This window comes from Microtus oregoni, unplaced genomic scaffold, assembly GCF_018167655.1.
Source record: "Microtus oregoni isolate MIOR12 unplaced genomic scaffold, Mior012 000014F_ref0000157, whole genome shotgun sequence".
In the NCBI taxonomy this organism is placed as follows: Eukaryota; Metazoa; Chordata; class Mammalia; order Rodentia; family Cricetidae; genus Microtus; species Microtus oregoni.
Genome location: NW_024543073.1, coordinates 19,056,601 through 19,069,892, shown reverse-complemented (window position 1 = coordinate 19,069,892; position 13,292 = coordinate 19,056,601). Strand labels below are relative to the sequence as shown.

At 40.9% G+C, this 13,292-nt stretch overlaps 1 protein-coding gene across 1 annotated transcript in view; it reads right to left on the bottom strand.

Moving 5' to 3' along the window:
- Positions 1-4,432: 4,432 nt before the first annotated feature.
- Polk (DNA polymerase kappa) overlaps positions 4,433-13,292 on the bottom strand; it is a 59,945-nt gene continuing 51,085 nt past the window's right edge. Inside the window, exons 11-15 of the mRNA XM_041663421.1 lie at positions 11,947-12,043; positions 10,186-10,357; positions 7,501-8,403; positions 6,526-6,559; positions 4,433-6,192 (exon numbers count right to left, since the gene is read on the bottom strand). Coding sequence (XP_041519355.1) covers positions 6,108-6,192; positions 6,526-6,559; positions 7,501-8,403; positions 10,186-10,357; positions 11,947-12,043 — 1,291 coding nt within the window. The 3' untranslated portion in view covers positions 4,433-6,107. The remainder of the gene's footprint in view (positions 6,193-6,525; positions 6,560-7,500; positions 8,404-10,185; positions 10,358-11,946; positions 12,044-13,292) is intronic.

Sequence of the window (13,292 nt, the reverse complement as noted above, 5' to 3'; positions counted from 1 at the left end):
AATCACAGAGCAGTAACTGGTCCGCAGTCACCTTAGCGACCAAGAGTTCTCCTGGTGTGTGCTCTGTTGCTGGGTGTCTAGAATGCTTCCTAAGGCCCGCTGACCCTCCCCCACCATGTGGGAATGCTTTCCAATAGGCGCAAAGGCCCCTTCAGGAAAGGATGCCCTTCTGTCTGGGACTAATAACCACTTCAAGTTCCCCTTTCTTCATGAAGCCCCTGAAGCATATTTGCTGTGGTTTTCTGTGTGGCTCTCTGCTTACCAGATTGTAGGCTAGTATTAGGCGAGCATGACTGACCTTACAAGGCAGGTACCTTATATTTGTTATCAAGCGTTATTATATTTCCAGAATTTTGACTGGCTAACATTATATAGTTTGTGCCAAGGTGGGAATACTTGTACCATAGTTTCCATACACACAGAGCGTCACTAACTCCTCCCTTACCATTCCTCTCAAACTTACAGTGTTAACAGCTTTTGAAGAAAAAAAAAACTCAACATGATATTTTGAAAACACTTTTTATGGCCAAACTTTGGAAAGGCACTCGAGTTGACAGGGGAAGCTGAGGAATCAGTTGGGGTGTCAGCATGTGGGCAACTAGTAAAGCTTCATAGAAAGAGAAAAATGGATCTTTCCAGAGGGCTCTAGAAGGGCAACTGGAATTTGCTAACATGTTTGGGGTTGACAGAAGTAGAGGCAGAAATAAGGGGGATGAGCTCACACATAGCCCACGATGAACAGCGACATTTAACATGAGAACAGCAGGTGTTGATTGCTACCTTTCTCTTGGTTTACCTCCTGTGTTCTTACACTGGGCACTGCCTACATTCTCTGGGCATGGAGCTCCTTCTTTAACTCAGCAGCACAGCTCTTACCGTGTCAATGTGGGAACTCTGTCTCTTGAAGATCACTTTTCAGTAGGCTCCTGAACCTTCCAATTCCATGCTAAGGTTGGTTCCAAAGCACTTCTGAGAGAATGGTCTGTGTGTACAAATACATTCCCAGAATGCTGCTTTTCTGTGGTCCCAGAGGACAGAAGAAAGGTGTCTAGCCACAAATTACCCCAACAATAGGACATTGTCGAAGAGACAGTTGTATTGACATGCAATCACTAGGCCTCTTTATGCTACCTGTAGTACATACTAATGATATGCCATAAACAAGCAGGCCAGGCACCGTATCAGAGACGCCCTCAACCTGTTAAAAATTGGAGACTTTTTATGCATTAAAAAAGGGAGAAAAGTCACCCTAAGATCCTTATCTTTTTATTCTTTATTCAAATACAGTTCTGATTGACATTTATTTTGCAAGCAAACTGTAAGGGTCACCTTGGCAGGTTCAGGTTGCTCAACTCCTTTCTATGTTTTGCAAAAAAAGACTCCTCTCTCCGGAACCAGCCTTGGAGCCCCTGGCCTTTACCAGTCTGATAAGAATGTTTCCTGTCCACAGCTTGGGGCCACATTGTATTCCTTTGAAGAGATAGCGTACATTGCCAACTAGCAGAAGCTGAATGCTTGCTTTCTGAAGACTGAGACCTTGGGCCAGTAAGCTCTCTGGAAGGTTTAAAGCTAAGGTCAGTTGGGATGACAGGAATGCCTACCGCAGACTTTCCAGGAAAAAGTCTGGGTGACGAGGGTTGAGCAGGGAGTCTTGGTGATATTTTGCATGTGCTGGCATACAGTACTTCTGGGAGAATTGTATATGCTTCATATGCCTCCCCTGGGAGCATGAGGCTTTGCCGGCCTCACCCCCATACCGTGCTGGGTATCAAACAGAGGGTCTTGTATACACAGGAAACAATTCTGAGTCTCATCTAGTTCCTTTGCTTATTTTGATTTATATCTTTTTACAAACTGTAATCTTGAGCTCTTCAGTTTTCCTGAGTTCTGTTAGTCCTTCTAGCAAATAATCAGACTTGAGGGGAGCCCATGGACTCCCAGCACAGTTAGGGTGCAATTCAGTTTAAGTTTTCTTTATAAGTTATTAACCATAGAAGGACCATTTATTTAATAGCCAACACGTTCACACTTGGTTATTTAAAATACCCCTCCCATTACCAATGCTACTGTTAATACTTTATTAATTGCTACTTAAAATTTAGTAGCTACTTATCTCTCTTTCCTCTTCTTGAGACAGGGTCTCAGTATATAAACCAGACTGGTCTTGAACTTGAGATCTTCTTGCCTCTGGCTCCTGAATGCTGGCATTAAAAGTGTGTGCCACCATGCCTGGCTCTATCTATCAATTTCTAAGGGGGTTTGACTATTATTGTACTTAACAATATAACTGACACCAGGGTGGGGGTAGTTTTATATAGCCATTCTTCCTGTTTGTGAATAAGATTATTTCATTGATTCGCTTGTACTTTTCATCTGTTCCCAAATCCTTGAACATTTTTCCTTCTGAGGTACCTCTCAGATCCCCATGATACACAAGATTATTTTATTCGATTTTCTAATTGGTTATAGCAGATTTATAGGAATAGTATTGATTTTACAGACAGAACTTTATTGAACTCTGAAAAAAAGTAGATTTATTTAAAAAGTAGGCAAGTGAGTTAAAAATAAACTTTCTCTTAAAATAACATCGGCAAACACGCTGACCATATGAAGTTTCATTTTTACTTGTTTCTACCTTTTACTCATTTCATCTGCTAAACTGACTAAAAACCAAATTGTTTTCAGAAGTGACTATTCTTAAAGTGAGGATTCAAATCATTTCTAAAACTTAGCAGCACCAAATTGTTTCTTCTTCTAACACAGTGGGAATGCAGTAATACTCTTTGTAGTTTAATTGTTCCTGTCCGGGTGACTAGTATGGCTTAGACCGTCTTGACGGCTCTTGGCCATTCAGATTTTCTTCCACGTGAAGTGCATTTAAAGTCCTTTGTGTCACTTTCTACCAGTTATTGTTCTTCCTGAGTCTCAATTAACAATAAAATTAATATTCCAGATTCTAGCCCCACATCCACACCAATACTACACACATGTGTCGCAAACATGCTTTCCCATGATTTGACCTTCTAAGTTTATGGGTCCTCACTTATTATCCCTTCTAAGTTTTGTTATGCTTTCTAACAATTCTTCAAGAACTTAAAAAATGTGTTGGATATGCAAGATAAAACAGATAATAAAGAATGTGGGAGAGGGCTGGAGAGATGGCTCAGTGGTTAAGAGCACTGCCTGCTCTTCCAAAGGTCCTGAGTTCAATTCCCAGCAACCACATGGTGGCTCACAACCACCAGAAATGAGATCTGGTGCCCTCTTATGGCCTGCAGGCATACATGAAGGCAGACCACTGTATACTTAATAAATAAATTAATTAATTTAAAAAAAAAAGAATGTGGGAGAAGTCCAGAGAGAAAACAAAGATGAAGCTATCAGAGAAGATCAGGCACATAGAGGAATCTGGGCATGGAGCAAGCAGACCTCAAGTCAACCACAGTGTTCCTCTACAGTGCTGCCCTTGGCTTTGCCCTTGGCTTCTGGCCCTGTTTTCCCCTGAAGAGGAACTATGATCTGGAAGTGAAGAGGACTCAGTCTATCAACAACCAGGCGGCAAACGGCCTATGGACGGGGATGGGACGGTCAGGGATAGTCGGGATGGTCAGGGATAGTCGGGATGGTCAGGGATAGTCGGGATGGTCAGGGATAGTCGGGATGGTCAGGGATGGTCGGGATGGTGAAACAGATTTGCGGTGTGACTCAAAGCTGGGACGACACACAAAGGAATGAGAGAGACGTGGAACTTGTGTTGGGTTGGAGAGACCAAGACAAAGCTTTCTGCTTAGGAGCCTTCTGGTGGGGAGGCAGTCATTCCTCTAGGAAGCCCTGGTTTCTCCTGCTGAGAGGGGAATATGCCACCCTGACTGAGGCACCTGCACCACGGCTCCTGCACCTAAGGCTCAGGGAACTGTGGAGGATGGGGTGGAAAGACTGTAAGAGCCAGAGGACCAGGAAGTCTGCCAACAATGTCTTCTATGTATGACGAGGAAGCTATACCAACAAAATCTCAACAACATAGTCATTTAAACAAGATCTACACAATGGCAATACTAGTTAAACATGCCAACATGGATGGGGAAATCTCACAAGGCTCCATCCTACATGAAGAGCTCCAAGTAATTAATGACAGCTGAAAGTGGGAGAGTCCATCTGCTCCAGGGCCAATCACGGGTACATTAATCAGCCCCATGTAGTCAGACCTAGACACACAGACATAGAGCTGTACTAAATGGACTCAGCGGGTTACATACAAGTAACAGTGCACACACACACCCCACACACCTCCTATATATAACAATAATAATTTATAAAGAGGTCATGAATTTGAGAGAGATTGAGGGGAACATGGGAGATGTTGAAAGAGAAAGAGTAAGAGAAGAAAATAATGTAAATAATTACACATGTAAGAGATTCTCAAAGGTTTTAAATTTTTACTTTAAATTATTAAATGTTATATATTATGGCATTCAATTAAATGGGGCATCTAAATGAAAATAATTTATTATTTAATGTGGAAAACAGTAAAAATAAATTTAGATGGGGGAAAACAATAAATATAGTAATATCTACTTTTCAATACATTAAATCAGTTTCACTGAACTTAATTTTATAAATAATTTACATAAGTAAATCACAATCAATAACCAAAACACCATTGCTTTGGGACTGTCCATGGTGTATAGGTAGGGGACTAGCACATCAGCAAACTTTCAGCCTATCTTTAACGAGGCCAGTAATTAAAAGTCAGGTTGTGACTGTGGCAAAGGCTTTGCAAAGCCCTAAGGATGTTAGCTATTCCTCAAATATTTCCCTGTCTACTCTAAATGAACTAAAATATTCAAAGACCAAAACCATAAGAAAAAAGATTCAGTTCTCTTTCTCCTTTTTTGTTTTCTGAGACAGGGTTTCTCTGTGTAGCTCCAGCTGTCCTAGAACTCTCTCTGTAGACCTGGCTGGCCTTGAACTCAGAGGTCCACCTGCCTCTTCCTTCTGAGAGCTGGGATTAAAGGCGTGTGCAAGATTCAGTTCTTAAAGCAGTAGCAAAAAGGGCTTTTTGATAAGAGCGTGTGGGTGGAGCCATGCTCCGGAACAACTCCTCAACTGCTGCAAATCTTTCTTCCTTCACAAATAGCAACAGAGACACGCGGACATCAGCTGAGGAAGGGCAGACCTTCACCAGGCGTTCATCTTCTGAGCTGCACATTTCTCTTAACGAGGAGGAAGAAAATCAAGTGACGTCACAACTCATCTTGTTTACTACCGACTTGTAGGGAGCCAAACGTAGTTACCAAGAAACGAAATACTGCCATTTAAAGTACTGAGTTAAAAAAACAAACAATTTTGAGTTATAAACTAAATATTTCTTTACATGAACCAAGTGCTTATTTATAAGTTAAAGAAATTGTAAGTAAGGGAAAACAATTAACAGTAGTTTGAACAAGTCCTTCAAACACAGATAATACTGTGCATTGCTTTCCTGCAGTTACCCATGCTATCTCTGTTAAACTAATGTTCTTCACAGACCTCATGGTTAAATCTAACTACAAATGCTCACAGAACACTTACAGACACAAGGGCAAGTCCAGCAGCATCCAGTGGCAACTCAGTGGCACTAAGATGCCTGTAGGCACTAAGATGCCCGTGCTGACCTGGTGGCTAGGCACTAAGATGCCCTTGCTGACGGGGCAGCGAGGCACTAAGATGCCCGTGCTGACCTGGTGGCTAGGTACTAAGATGCCCGTGCTGACACAGAGGCTAGGCTCTAAAATGCCCGTGCAGAAACAAGAGCACATGACTCAGAGTCCTAATAAGTATTTTATATTCATCATAAAATAGCATATCATCTTCTGACTGCCCCTTTTACTTTTGTTTTAAAGTTATCTCTAACAAGACTGATTTCCAACTTAATATATTCTGGGAATGAGATTCTTATGGTTATTAAAGAAAATATAAAGAAATAAGTTAATATATAGTCTACATTCTTTAAAAAGGCCATGTGGGGAGGTATTATTGTACTTGTCTTCCCTAAATAATAAATTTAAAATGAGAAGGAACAAATACATTGAATATAAAACTAAAATTTCAATAAAAATGTTCAAAGTTCATTTGAAAAATATATCAAGGGTATGTCTGGAACTTTGGGCTTTTGTTTTCCTCGATGTGGAGCTCTTTGTCTTCAGTCCTGGCCTGGAATGAGAAAGAATACACAATTTCTATGTAGAAGGAAATATGTGAAAATAATTTTGCAAAAACAGTTTTGTTTTATTTTTCGGTTTTTCAAGACAGGGTTTCTTTGTAGCTTTGGAGACTGTCCTGGAACTAGCTCTTTAGACCAGACTGGCCTCGAACTCACAGAGATCCACCTGCCTCTGTCTCTCGAGTGCTGGGATTAAAGGCATGCACCACCACCTCCCAGCCTGCAAAAACAGTTCTTAAAATGTTACTTGGTTAGTTATAAAAGCAAAGGTTAGCCCCTAAAATCTCAAGAGTAAAACTTGAGTTTGTGGCTCTCAGTCATACCTTTTTGTCCTTCCTGCAGCCTTCTGAAGTCTGTCTGCAGGGCAAAGAAAAACCAAGAAATTCCATCAGGAAAAAGACAAAACAATTGAAAAAGCTTCACAAACATGAAAGAGATAAAGCTGCCAGACTAAAGATAATATTATACATACTCCAAACTAACTTTTAAGACTATTGTATTACATTAAGTAAACTAGCGCTTCCATGTGCGTGTACACGTTTGGAGGTGAATGGGCGACTTTGGGAAGTCGGTTCTTTCCTCCCATCATGTGGTCCAGAGATCAAAATCAGATTGAAAGGCTTGTTATCCAGCAGCTACACCCTCAAGCCACATGGCCAGTCTCACAAGGTTAATCTTATAGTATCGTTTCCTTAAACTTTACTAGTTCTCCTGGCATTACCCTGCTACATCAGCACAACAGACAGACAAGTGCCAGGCTTCCTGGCTCTCTGAGCACAGCTGGTCTGTCACTGCGCACCAGTGATTGCTCCCCAGGGAATTTCTGTTTTGTTTAGATCACTCGGATCCTTTCACTTTTAACTTCATTCTATATTAAATCAAAACTAAACTTGAGTTTCCCCTCAATTCAAAAGCTCAGTCTGAGTTATTTCTAGCCATGGTAAGGCAGAACTATTATTTTCCTCAAGGAGAGCCAACACAAGCCACGCTTTTAATAGTCTCTATTTCAAATTTAACACTTTCAGTAAGTTTAGGAAGACGTATCCCTAGAAAATCACATTCCTCTTATTTTTTAATTTAAAGTGTATTGGTGTTTTGCCTACATGTATGTCTGTGTACTGTATATGTGCCTGTTGAGACCAAAAGATGGCACTGAATCCCCTGGAACTGGAGTTACAGATGGCTGTGAGCCACCATGTGGGTTCTGGGGACCAACCCCGGGTCCTATGCAAGACTAGCAAGGGCTGCTGGTCGGTCTCCAACCCGTGCTGCATTCTTCTTCATGACTATATGCTTACCAGTTCTTCTGGAGCTCCCTTTGGGTTGGTTAGCTGAATTAACTTCATTGTTTCTCAATTCTTGGATAATGCCTTTATTTAAGCAAATATCCACGTGCACATTGAAGAGGGTAAGATCAGAAGTCTTCTGTTCTAGGTTACAAACAGGACAAACTAGAGCTCGTCCTGTTACCACCTCATCTGGACAGGGCTGGATGGACTCTTGCCTACTTAATATTCTGACAGTTTCATTCGCCAATGAAACAGGACAAGACTGGTTTGGAATATCAAAACATTCCTCTTTGCTGTGATTATTCCCTAAAGTGTCCATACTTGCTGCTTTCAATGAGTTGTCTTCAGTTTCTACCAGATCTACATCATCCGCTGAAGTGATCTCGGCATCGTCATAATCCCGCTTCTCACACAGTGGAAGAGAATGATGTGCATCTTCCTTCTGACCAATAGCTGCCGAGGAAGCACGGGAATCAGAGTTCTCACTGGTCGATGGTTCATCCAGACATGCATCTACATGTTCGTTAAAGGCTTCCAGACTGATACATTCTTGCTCCCTAAAGCAAACTGGACACATAAATGTCTGACAGTTATTGGAATTCTTTGATGTTTCCAAACTCTCGCTCGTTTTCTTTAATGCCTGGAATGGTTGTGAGGTCTGTACAGCTTGCTGATCCACAATTTCACAACTGGGTGCGTCTTGATGGCTCAAGATCCTTTCTGATCGTTTTTTATCAAAGAAACTCTTCTTATGAGACATTTCCAAAGGCTTTACAAAGTCAGTTTTGTCGGTTTTGTCTACAACACACCCAGGAGATGGCAAAGCCTGGTGTCCAGCTTGTAAGAAGCCAATGATGCTCCTTTGTTGGTGCTTCTTGTCATCTTCATTGGAAAAAGTCGACATCCGCACACCTAAATGAAACCCAAACCGTCACTTTATGTTATGTGTATAAACGTAGCCACACCCATACAAAGGGAACATTTGTATTATTATGACACATATGCAAAAGGTAACTAGAGAAGTAAGTGCCTCTGGAGATGTACACACTCATATACATACATACTCTTTTTTTTAAATGCTAAGGTTTGGACCCATATATAAATCTTTGGCATGTTATACATATAATTTACCACTTAGCCACATTCTCAGACCAACATTTTCCAAATTAAAGGATACTTTTTTGAAGCTTACATTATGAAAAACTTACTTTGCTTTATAAAACTGGGTATCAGTAAACGTTAATATATTGGAGTTGGTGTGATTATATAGAACTTGCAGTAATGTTTCACATGGGTGCCATTAAGCAGGCAGTAGCTAATTGGAGTCAGCTACAGAGACTTCAGCTCTGATTTCTTTTTTCAGTGGACTTCACTTTCTAAGGAGTGCTTCATTTTCATGACTATTGAACAGAGAATTCCCATATGCCCTCTGCTGTCATTCACACACAAATTCCAGTACTATACACGTGCACTGATGCGGCACTATCACCCAGTCTACGGTTTCCCCCAGCATCCACTCTTAGCAGTGTCCATGCTATCAGTTAAGATGCAGCTATAAAGACGTGAATTCACCATTAGATTCAGACTTGTTTCACTAGCCTCAAGGCCTCTGCTTTCTCTCTTCATCTGTCTCACTGGGCAATATTGTCTTTTCACTGTCTCCAAGGTTTTGCCTTTCTCAAGATGCCAAATAGCTGGAATCATACAATATTTGCTTCTTTCACTTAGCAATATTTACTTAAGTCTGCTCCTTGTCCTTTTGTAGCTTATTTATATACTGAACATCTCCCATTGTCTGGACAACCTTGCTTGCTTCTAGGTTTTGCAATTATGAATAAAGTTTCTGTACATACTTGCTCTTTGGCTGTTTTTATTTTATTTATTTATGATTATTATTACTATTTATTATTTTTGGTTTTTCGAGACAGGGTTTTTTGTCACATTGGCTGTCCTGGAACTCATTCTGTAGACCAGGCTGGCCTCAAACTCACAGAGATCCGCCTGTCTCTGCCTCCCGAGTGCTGGGATTAAAGGCGTGCACCACCACTGCCCAGCTATTTGGTTCTTTTCAATATACGTCCTTCAGTGGTTTCACTGTGCATGGTTTCCAAGTGTGAAAGCAAGATTAATGTTCTCTCTTAGCAACCTCACAGTCACGTGGAAGCACAGCTTTCTAGTTTGTGTCCCACAGGTAACAACGGGCAGTGTCACAAGCTGGGACTGTAATTCTGAAATCCGAAATTTCTGCAATTGTAGCTAAAGTCTCTTAGTTGACTAAACTGACATGATGTCATCTAGTACCCTCACAATCCAAAGAACAAGTTGTCTTCGTTGTTTCGTGACAGAAATAGCCACGTGTTTCTTCATGTCATGCACTAAAGCCCCAACAGAGCATTACAGAGGATAATTTAAATGCCCTGCATTTGTTTCCCAAGTCTGTTAAGTTTGGCATTTGGAAACACCTTGCCTCAAGGACTTCAGAAAAAAGGATGAGAACAATTCCCATAGGTCCAGACAGAATTAAAATCACATTCTGACCATGCATCTGGCTCTAGGAATTACAATGTACAACAGCAGAGTGGGAAGTTCTTAAACAGAGGGAAAAAGAGCTCCCAAGTTGACTTTATTTTTTAGGGAGGGGCCATTAAACATATAAGGGAAAACAAGAAAGGGGAGGGGGGGAGAGAGGCCTACCCATCAATCTTAACCTCAGGGGATGTGGAGAAGCCGCGCTAATTTCTGTCCTTAGCAGTTCCTTAGCAACGGCAAATATTTCTTCTGCAGTAGAAAGGGTGGACTGAACTGTAGACGCGCGAGTTTTTACTTCAAAATTCACGTTCTTCAGCTTAACGGTAACAGTTCTCCCCTATAAGACAAGCAGTACGTTACCACGGCAGGCTTCAGAGCTGAGGATCAGCTGACTGCAGGTTAGAAATGTTTGGGAAGGCTGTCTGTACGTAGGAATATGCACTGTAATCAGCTGCTATAAAACATGGTCCTGTAAACTCTCACAGTTAAGATCTGTGTCTGAAAAATATCACTTAGTGAATAATCAGTAGTTCTAATTCACTAAGTGAATATCACTTAGTGAATAATCAGTAGTTCCTTCCTCAGCCAGTTAAGAAATACTTTTATATGAAGAGCAAAGTGAACTGCCACCTTTCCATCTACTGTCCAGCTCCCTAAGGTTAATTTAGCACTGAAGGCCAGGGAATGAATGGTCAGCCTTTACTGCAAGACTGTCACAAGCCAGAGTGCTGCGCTAGAAGTTTCTAGGAATCATCTTTACAGCTGGTGTCTTAGGGACATGAGGCTCCAGTTGGGGAGGACTGATGACAGTTTAGTATTTCCTGGGGTTAAAGCAATGGGCAGCTGTTCCACTTGAGGCCAGTTCAGCTTTCTGACTCACTTCCTGACTCACTTCAGAACCACTAACTTCAGGCTGGAGAAGCCTCTCACACACTCCCTTAACCAGGTGATGACGGCGGCAGGAAATGATGGGAAGGCCACCTCACCTTTGTGGTATTCTTTCCACACTACAGCCTACACCACAGGACAAGCAACAGAGTGGCATTCTGTAGGCTATAAGGTTCTCAAGACTGGGTTCTATAAAGAAGCGGGAAGGGCAACAAACTCAGACCAAACTAGGGTGACAGGACACTAGCCACCCGCGGTTCTCTGGAGAGAATTCATAGAAAGACAAGAGCGATCCAGACTCAGTTGGAACTTGGTTAACAGCAGTACTAATGTCACTTTTCTACTGTGACAAAAATCTATCAAATGTTAACAATTGAGGAAAACGGGTGAGAGCTATAGTGGAGATCATTGTTATTAGAAACAGTCCTGGAAGTCTGAAATGACTGTAAAAATAAGAGTGTATCTCAAAAACTTCTCCAAAAATACTATTTTACACTCAAGTAGAGAAGAGCTAGAAGTAAAAACTCTCCTCAGATACTTGAATTTTTGCTATAACTTTTTAATACTTTTGTATTACACTTTCTAATAACTAGCCCCGGTTTGAGAGGACTGAGAAAACACTAAATGTGGACTGTTCTGAAGGAAGACAGTTCAGGGCACTCCAGGCTTCGATCTCAATGTGTTAACCAGGACCAGAGCCCTGAAACACAATGCCTGCTCTAGAAGGTCACTGTCCCTGTGAGCAAAGCCTCCAAGGATGACTGGAAGTCTGACCTGGCACCTAACTCAGACAGGGCGCTAAGGGCACAGAGCTGGTCTTATCACCCTGGAACCACTCCAGGGTCACAAGGTGTCCTTCACAGAGTGACCTCATCACAGACCTCACACACAGGTCAGACTCAACTTTGTTTCTGATTGTTGGGAATAGGAATATTCTATTTTATTTGTAACCCACTTTAACAAATGCGTGGTCTCTTGACTTAGAGTACTATAATGAGAAAAGCTAAAAATTGAGATCATCCCATAAAAACTCAGCACCTTCAGTCCTTCCTTCTGGAGATCACGAGCAAGTTCAGTGCACAGTTCTTGGCATAAGCTGTACTGTTCTTCTGTTTTAAAGATCTCACTGAACGTCCTAGAGAGACAAGAAGGATTTGGGTGCACAGTGTAAACTACAGAGGGATAATTTGATAACAATAGAGTACATTCAAATAACCTAACATTTTTCTCAGTACAAATTAAAGTTTTCACATCAACTAACACATAATTAAGTAAAAATATCTACATTCTATATAAGTGATCAAAAATATTTAGATAGGTACACTGATCGACAAAAATCCACAATTTTATGCTTTCTCTTTTCTTAAGACAAGATCTTACTTTGCAGCCCTGGTCGGGCTAGAACTTGCTATATAGACCAGGCTGCCCTTGAATTCACAGGGATCGGTCTTGTCTCCTCCTCTCTAAAACTAGGATTAAAGGTATATATATGCCACCATGCTCAGTTTTCACTCATTTTTTTTAACTGGCATATTGGTACTTTCTTATTACAAATTCTTTATATAGCAAAGAAACTAACACTTTATATGTGATTGTGAACCAGGGTTTTCCTCCCCTAGTTCCGAACCAAATTTGATACCCTAGTGCATCTTTGAAAATCAAAAAGAAGAGAAACAGTCAGTGATACTTAAATGTCTCCATAGTTCTGATGTTTTGAAGAAATAATTGAGGGACTTTTAAAATGGACACATTTCCCTATAAACAAAGTGCCATTAGGATTTCATGTGGCTCCAAACAAGATGCTAGGCCACAAAACTAGACACTCTCTAACTTCTCCTTTACCAATATTACGTCAGGCTCGACTCTTTATCTGAAACATTTAAAAAGGGAGATTTATATTTGGGTTGCTTTTTAAGACAAGTTAACATGCAACATCTGTCTGTACACAGTGAGATATCCTCAGATAGGAGTCAAGTTTTAAAACAAATTCATTTGTTTCGTATACACCTTATACACAGTGCTTGAAGGTACTTGTACACAGTGTTCTAATAATCTCTGTTTTGATGGAAAACCATCACATAAAACGAGGGGCAAAGTTTTCCATGTGCGACAGCATCTCAGCACTCGGAAAATCTTGGTTTTGAAGCATGTCAGATTTCCGAAATTCATATCACAGATGCTCAACGTGTAACTTGAAACCTCTGTTCACTTGGCCAATACCTGAAGTTCTTAGAACTTCCACTATAATGTTTTATCACTCTCAGATAAACATTTAATTGTTCTTATAAAGAAGATTAGAAATCCTAAAATGCCTAGTTTTCTCTGAACAGGAGTAACATCTGTATTAAAAGTATAAATGTCAACTATGCTGTTCTACTGTGAGC